The sequence below is a fragment of the Octopus bimaculoides genome, chromosome 18 (assembly GCF_001194135.2).
Source record: "Octopus bimaculoides isolate UCB-OBI-ISO-001 chromosome 18, ASM119413v2, whole genome shotgun sequence".
In the NCBI taxonomy this organism is placed as follows: Eukaryota; Metazoa; Mollusca; class Cephalopoda; order Octopoda; family Octopodidae; genus Octopus; species Octopus bimaculoides.
This window is the reverse complement of record NC_068998.1, coordinates 55,223,081-55,231,908: the sequence shown is the minus strand read 5'-3', so window position 1 is coordinate 55,231,908 and position 8,828 is coordinate 55,223,081. Positions and strand designations below refer to the sequence as shown.

At 36.8% G+C, this 8,828-nt stretch overlaps 1 protein-coding gene across 2 annotated transcripts in view; it reads right to left on the bottom strand.

Moving 5' to 3' along the window:
- Positions 1 to 8,461, bottom strand: part of LOC106879469 (coronin-2B) — a 70,625-nt gene extending 62,164 nt beyond the window's left edge. The window contains exon 1 of one of the 2 annotated variants that reach the window (XM_014929045.2): positions 8,320 to 8,461. Coding sequence is in view for 1 of the 2 variants with exons in the window: in XM_052974492.1 (XP_052830452.1) it covers positions 8,320 to 8,322 (3 nt within the window). In the remaining variant the exon portion in view is untranslated. The remainder of the gene's footprint in view (positions 1 to 8,319) is intronic. The other variant, XM_052974492.1, reaches the window with a different exon arrangement.
- Between the last annotated feature and the right edge of the window lie 367 nt (positions 8,462 to 8,828).

Genomic DNA, 8,828 nt, shown 5'->3' with positions numbered 1-8,828 from the left:
GGGGGGGGGGGGAGTCTAATTGTTGTTGTTGTTGGTTAACCCTAGGTCAACCTTCATTAAGCAGATTTATGGTCAAAGCAGTCCACACTTGACCACAACAACTCACTTTTTGGGATATTTTTTTAAACATACTGTGTATGACACTACAATATCCAATGTGTCCTACCATTTAAAACAACAGAGTGTGATTTGAGCGTAATTTGGCTGCTATTTCAATTCAATTTAGCTCCCACTTTCGTTCATGTTACAGCTGGTTGAAGCAATAGAAGTGGATCACAATCTAAAAGGCCATTGATTAATATCCTGTGTGTCACCAGCACTGTATCCTGGCAACAGCACTGTATCCATGGCAACAGCACTCAACTTGCAATGAACCAACCCACTCGTCTACAAACAGGTCCCATCATGAGACAATACAATTTAACACTGTAAAGAGCAGCAGTAGGTACAACTAATAGAATTTAACAAAACTTCTGTTAGCATGGAAGTGCTCAATACAATGCTGTCATCCTGTAGAGTCATGATAGAAACAGTGACTTCTGACCAGCACAACAAACCCATGCAACATGTGGTGCAACATGTGAAAACCATTAACTTTGATGTCTATTTAAGAACAGGACTCTCAAATTTCACTTGTTCACTTCGTTCATGTCAGCAAACACTGATCAGAACTGTCAACCTTTTCTGTTTCCATGTCTTCTGTGTTTGTCATTTTTTTTTTTGTTTCATTTAACATTTTATCATTTGATTTTTGTATTTTTATCCAGTCAAGTCATGCTACAAACCAAAACCTGTGCCATGTTGTTTGGGATAATTATTGATTCAGTAATGGAGAGGCAGAAGTGAGAGAATGTCAGACTAAATCATCATCGTCGTCACAAGCTTTTCCATGCTGGCATGGGTTGGATGGAATTTGGTTGAAGTAGGTTTTCTATGGCCCAGATGCCCTTCCTGTCACCAACCCTCACCTGTTTCCAAACAAGGGAATATTTGGCCTGACATGTTTCCATGGAAGATTGGAAACAAACAACACTGCTTGTACGACAGTGACACTTGCTTACAACTATCACACAATGTCAAAACAAGGAGAAACTAATACACACACACACATACACAATGGGCGTCTTTCAGTTTGCGTTAACCACATTCACTGACAAAGCTTTGGTCAACCTAGAACTGCAGTAGAAATGGAGGAAGTTGGAGGGAAGGAGGAGGAGGAGGGGGACGAGAGAGGAGACGGCGTAGGGGGGGGGGAGAAAGAGGAGGAGTGGTGTTGATGATGACCCTTCGGGCTTTTCTTAAGGATCCCTAACATTTACAGTCAACAAGAGCCCCTTGTCAGATCAGAAGAAAGACTATTTTTGAAGATATAAAAACTAGTCATAAACCACAAATTCTTCCCACACAACATGGAAAATGTTAAACAAACAAACAAAAAAGAAAAGAAAAGAGTTAAGCGACGAAAGTTTGAGACTTTTAGCCTCAAATTGAAACATTTTAGCAGCACTCAACAGTGTTATCAGCCATGGTGGACATAGCACAACTGGTGGTGGTGGTGGGGGGGGGGACACAGGAATCTTCCTCGTTTCATTCCCCGCAAACTCCCCACCCTCCATCCACTTTGCATATTCACTGGCAAAGGAAGAAGAGAAAGATATATGAAAAAAAAATAGTTATCTGTAAAATGCAGCTGGTTGTAAGCTAAACTTAGTTAACAGCTTGGACTGACACCGATGCAAAAAGTGGAGGAAAGGGAGAAAGAGAGAAGAATTTAAAAAAAGGGAGAAGGTAGAAATAGGAAATGACTGATAAAGCCTACGATGTTAGCATCAATGCCAAAAGCGGGAAGTACAATATTTGGAGAGTAACTGTCAATGAAACTATTTAATTCTAATGTCATAAAATCAATTACAAAAGAAAATACTTCATATTGGGCAACAAGTACAGACATAAACTAGATACAGAAGAGAAAATGGTTGATGTGTGTCTATGCACATTCAATCCTGTGCAAAATGTGTGAGGGTTTGTATGTCTGTGACGATGTAAGAAATGTGTGTGTTTTAGAGATGTTTTATGAATGAACAATTATGCAAACTAAAAGATTTGTTGCCAAAGATAACAAAACTGCAGAGACTTTAAGTAAATATTATTTTTAAAAAAAGAAATATGGTGAGATATGTCCAACTCAATATTTATTGACGATTCATCAGAGAAGTATGGCATGCAGATTTGTGCTGAAGATAAATCATTCTTTGAACGAACCTACAAGTTCCTACTTGACTAAGTGTCTAGGAAAACGAACAGAAGGCAAGCTTGTGCTGAGTAAAGATCTAAACAGGAATAGCAACAAGGCTGAATGAGTAGAAAGGTTAAAGAGATTGTTGGAGCAGATATATTAGGAAAAGGTTTGAAAATGTACGACTGGAATTCTATTTTCTCCATTGATGTAACAACTGTCAGTTAAAGAGATGCTGAAATATTGCTCAGTCAAGACTCCTGAATTTCAAAGCCGACACTTCTAAGAGATTACACCAGATTTATAGCTGAGAATTCCACATGTTTGTTCTTGATTTAATAGTTTGGAATAATTACATGTTCCATAGTTTTCCTATTTCATAATGCACCATTCTTTTATTATTGTCACCATTAAATCCAATTTACTCAAAACTGCTTCGGAATTTAAAATACTCATAGAAGTTGCTTCTGTATTTACAACTTCGATGCTTCTCTGATTCAAAATGTCGTGTGTGCTTGTCAAACCAAGCCATATCAAACGAAATGAAAGTTATAAATATCATAAGCAATTTAGAAATACCATTATCAATTTTTTTTTTAATTTCAGGAGTTATAATTTTCAAATTTTTAAAATTAATTTCATTTGATTTTACATGCTTTTTCTTTGTCAACCTCTAGATGTAAGATTGCAAAGAATTAACACCAATTAAAAATAAATAAAAATCCTCATTATTAATTTTAATATCTGCTTTCTGTTTTCCATTCTAGCATCAGTTGAACAGACTTACAAAGCACATACCTCAACCCCAACATTTGTGTTGACCCTTTGTTGACCATTAACACATTTGGAGTTATTTTCTATTATAATATTATTATTATTTTACCTGGGGCTTCTGCTTGTAGGTTTTATAACTGTGTACCATTCCTGTAACCAGTTACTATAGCAGTACAAGAATTAGAAGAAAGTACAGATTTGTTACAGAGGCTGAAGGCTCCAAAACGGGGGAGGGGGGAACGGTTGAATATATCAACGCAAGTACTTGAATGCTACTTATTTTATAGTAGTAGGAAGGATGAAAGACAAAGTCAGCCTTAGTAGGAACTGAACTGAGGACATAAAGGACTAAGAATAAATACCACAAGGCACTTTGTTTAATGCTTTATTGTTTCAAGCCGTCCCCAAATATTAACAAATCTTGCTAGGATACATGACCACAAACCAAAAATAAATAATAAGATTGGAAGCTGTCTACTGAAAAAGGTGAAGTGTTTTCATGGCTAAGATTTCTATGATGAAATATTTCCAAAGACAATCCAACATTTCCAGCCTTTCAGAGAAAATAAATAGCAACAGAATTAAGACAGTATTTTATATCATCATCATCAATGCATGACATGCTTCGTTCATTTGAGTGATAACCTGGTAGAGATGACTCAATACCACCACCACCATTTGATCTCTGTTAGGATGTTACTGCAGACACATAACCCATAAGTGGCTATCTCTAAAGAAGAGGCTAAATTTGGGAGATGCAATAGTAGTAAAAAAAAAGAAAAAGGTTTTTTGTTTTTTGTTTTTGTTTTTTCAACAAGCATCCACCATATTTTAGTCGTCCAAGAATGGCCTTGAAACTGACCCAGTCATCTTCATAGACCAGTCACTTCCACAAGATCTGACAGTCACTTCCACAAGTTATTCCAATGTCTGCAGATATCGAATAATCTGCTCCAACATAATGTTGTGGGTTATTTATATTTTTGCTTGTTTCCACAACCTTAGACTCTTATTGCTGCATAATAGAGTCCAAATCTCTTCATAACAACTTAGTCTAACCATTTCTTATCTTGTTATAAACTATATAATCACTAAAATACATTTAGACTAATTGAAACCACACAAACAAAAGAGCACAACCTGCTGCTGCTGCTGGGATAAAATAAATGATTTCAATTCATTCCTGAGAAAAAAGTTATTTCTGTCTGAAATTTTGTCAGCTAAGCTGAGATACGTATCTTCTCTTGTTATATTGTTACCTTAAAACTAGTCACTGGAACATCAGGTCTTTACAAAGAAGAAGGACTTTAAAACAAAGGATTCAGAAACAAACAACAAGACACAAACAAGTTCTAATTTTTTTTTTCTTCTTCAAGGTTGTCTACAAAATGTTTCTTCTTTTTCTTTTCAAACAAGACACACATTTTGCCTATAAACACATTTTGCCTATAAACACATTTTGCCTATAAACACATTTTGCCTATAAACAAATCAGTGCTTATTCTCCAGCTGGAAATCACGATGCATGGAATCATGTTACTAATTAATCATGTTACTAATGTTACTAATTAATCATGTTACTAATTAATCCGAATACACTTAACTGTTATTCCCTGGGTCCATCATTTTAACCACTCAACTATTATTTATTTATTTTACTTGATGGATTTGAAGGAAGGGACAACACCTTAGACTCTTATCAAAGACCAATGAGACTGTAGCAACTCAGTTTGTATTCTATTGGGTACAATAGTCCAAAGTAGACCAAATTCTTTACAATGACAAATTCCATTCAAATAAACCAACTTTTTCTTAATTCACAAATCATACAAAAATTTCCATTAAAGTATTAAAAAGAATCAGTTTTGGATAAAATCTTCACCATTCTGGGCCCAGATTGACCAATAGTGTCATCTTTCTTTACAGAAGATGCAGGCATGGCTGTCTGATTAAGAAGACTGTTTCTCAACCATGGGGTCTTGAGTTCAAGCCTACTGCATGACACTTTGGGGAAGCGACTTTTACTATAGCCAGAGCCCAACCAATGCCTTGGGAGTGGATTTGGTAGATAGAAACTGAAAGAACCCCATCATCATCATCATCATCATTAAATGTCTGCATGGGTTGGACAGTTTGACAGGATCCAAAAGGTCAAGCATTGTGTTCTAATGTCTGCTATGCCATGATTTCTACAGCTAGATGCCCATTCTAATGCCAACCACAATACAGCTTAGGTTTTTTGAGGTTACCAGGCAACTCGCAGAACTACAAACCAGTGGGGGGGGGAGCTTCATGCTAATGGGTGAGGGGATTGAACCATGAGAAGTGGGGGGGGGCAGAGCGTAGGTTCTTGTAGAGGATCTGCATGGCTACTTGCATTGTGAAGATGAAGGAGTGAGAAAGGAAAATGAAGAAGGGGAGCTGGAAGAGCAATGAGGAGCCCAGGTGGCCCCACAAGGCCGAAGGTAAGTTGAAGGATCAGTTTGTAAGAGTGTATAGGAAGGAGAGTGAGGGGAAAGAGAGGCAGACTGCCAGAAAGGGTTGAAGAGTGGATGTGCAAAGAGCCATGAGTTGGGCAAGATAGAGGGATGTGGAAGGGTGGTGGGGATGTGGCAATGCAGGTCATAATTAAACATGAAATGAACTCAACTGGTTTCATCTCTCATAATGGAAAAAAGGGTCATTAAGCCAACATAGACAAACTGGATTATATCAAAGTACAGACCATATCGTTTCACCATAGAGCTTATTTGGCTATTTCAACTTGCCCAAATCACATAATAGACATTTTCCTCTTAACCTTTTCATATCAAGGATAGCTTACACTATTTTTGCAATCTCGTACAGTTCCTCATTTTTTTTTCCTGTAGAAGCTTATATGAAGGTTTCCTCACTCAACCCTGCTGAACAATGACATTCAATTATTCTTTTTTATTTCCTTTTTTTTTTTTTTGTTATTTACACACTGTTTGGAAAATTCTATTCATTCTCTTCAAAAAGTTTTAATATCCATGGCTTGGACTCTAATCTAAATGTTTCTTAACCTTTTTTTTGTTAATTTCCTCTCTTTAAAAGTTCGCTATCATCACACACAGACACACATGAATATATGAACAATGAAAGAAAATGTTTTTGGTTTCTTGAAAGCAATTTGTTATATAAAACATTGCACAACTCAGAAGCCCTAAAAACGAAATCCAGGAGGAAATGAAGAGAAACAGGGTATCAGAACTAAAAATGACGAGAGGAGGCGGTGGACCATTCATTCTTGTATAAAAAAATAATAATAACGAATTAAGAAAGGAAATAAATATTGAGAGAGGTGGCTGGAATTGGAGTGTCTAACCTCAGAGGGAAGAACAAGGAGAAAGCAGAACCATCGATTCTGATTGAATTGTGCAGCCTTTGGGAATAACATTGATATCCGAATGAGTTCAGGTTTTAACACACACACAGACTGTACTGAACGAAGTCGTCATTATTAACTTTAAATTCAAGTGTTTAATTTTGAAATTCTCATCATAATTGTTAACTGAGGCCCTTTAAAGCAGTCAAAATACTTTCTAAAGAATCCAGATTCATACTAATTAGCAAACACATATAACAAATCAACGAGAGAACCTTTTACATGCTCGCTAGAGATTTTAGAAATAACAGTGAAAACGACTTCAAAATCACACCTTAGCGTTTTAATTAACAAAAGAACACCTTATCGTATAGTCCTTGTATACCCCTAGAACAGACGGATGGTAACAAATAGAAGAATGTCTTTGATTGACCAATGCTCGATCGAGGAGGGCGGGGATATAAGTTTTTAAAAAATCACTACCACCACCATCTGAGTGAGTTCGGAAACTTTGAACATTCAAAGAACATAAAGGATGTCTCTGTGGATCGTTCGCAATGCCAGAAATGGCAGCCAAATTCCTGTAGTTTGTGGGGGAGAAAAGGGCACTGGTGCACTGGGTAGTGGGCCCTAATATATAAGACGGATGGCCACCGATGGAACGCTTTTGATCACGTCTGTCTTTACACAATAATAAATACACGAGAGAAAGAGCAAATTAGAATTTCAAAAGAGAGATTTTCTCTGTTGATTCGTTTCTGGGATTTACTGAATTAGACAGGTTTACTTAATTAAAACATGTAAATGAAACAATATCGAAATATAAAAACTCGTTTATACAGAAATACTAAATACTTCCTGGGTGGTTGGGAAAACTCACTGGTTTGTAGAGGAACCAGTTACGTGGTCACACAAACTGCTAAAAATGGCAGCCAAATTTCCTTCAAATCACCCCCACTCCGTTGTCTTAGATAATGACACATTGTTTAACGTGGTCTGCGATACTTTGCAAATGGGAGAGTCACGGGTGGATTGTTTCTGTTTACTTGATCAGGACTGACCTAGAGCTAAACAACACTAATATTTAGATAAATAAGAACTTGTAGCAAAAGGGTGAGAGAAAAGGAGAGGCTTTGTAAAGCAGGGAACCGACACGTGAAAACAAGAAAAAAAAATGAATGAAAGGAATCTATTGATATTAAAAGTGTAAAAAGTCTTCTTTCTTTACTTTCCTTTTAACATTTCTTCTTTGCTTCTGAGAAAGACTGAGCAATATTTGATCAGAAGAGAAATATGTGTATTTAAGAAAGAAAAGATAAAATAACGTGTTACATGTGGCAATGGTGTTGCTTTTGCCACATCGACAGTGGTCTCCGAAATGACCAAAGGTTTAATTAAAGTTGAAAACCCCAAAAAAAAAAAATCTATGAAAGAAAACAACGTGAAACCGGGTTATATGAGACTATGACAGTATGTAGAATATCACCGAGGAATTTCCAGAGGTATTCGTTGTATGAGAGGAAGAGAGAGAGAGAAAGAAAAGCTGTGTGTGTTAGAATCCTTCCGGAGCCCGGTCGAAATGTCATTAGGTCTTTGCGAAAGGAAAACATAAAACAAAATAAGTAGATAAGGAGAATGTTTCCATGCAACCTGGGGCAGAGTATTTGAATGACCTGACATAAATAAACACGGTAAAATAGAAGAGAGAAAGAGGAAGGGAGGAAACACGTTGCCGGGTTTAAAAGATTTTACCGAGAGGTTTGTTTAACGAAAACAAAATCAGTTCAAATGAGAAAAGGAGAGAGAGAAAAAAAAAAAGACAAACAAAATGATTAACGGAGAAACAGCTTTTGATCAATGAATATGTATATATACACATACACACACATGTGAAGATGTAACTATGGAGCGATAGTTGAAAAGCTGAATAATTTGTCATATTTGTAAAGTGTTGTTCACTTACCATTTAATGTTGTAAACGAGTCAACATGCTTCCGATGTGAGAAGAAGAACAACAAGTCATGTGATGAGAGAAAAGGGTGGCGGCTTTGGTGGCCATGTGACACGGCTGGGGCGGACCAGGGCGCTGAGCAGAATTCTCAAAAGCGACGATGGTGACACTATCAATTGTCATACGCACGCATACAATTACAATTAATATTACAAGCTGACAATAGACTTGCAGCTGCTTTAGCAAAGCTGTCTGGAGACTCCCTAGCTCAGCTCTGACGCACTGACAGTCAGCAAATAACTCCCTCAACCAAAGATATGCTCTGAAACTTTTTATTCAATTTTATTTTTTACATCTGCAAAGAATGGAGGGAAACATTATTCTGTCCACAATATGTTTATTTTCTCGCAGCAAATTACATTTAAAATATATTGGGCTCAAAATTTAAAACGAAAGCATTTCAGTTTCACGAAACCCCCGACCATTGTCATGTTGAGAAGCCATCCACACTGACAGGGATC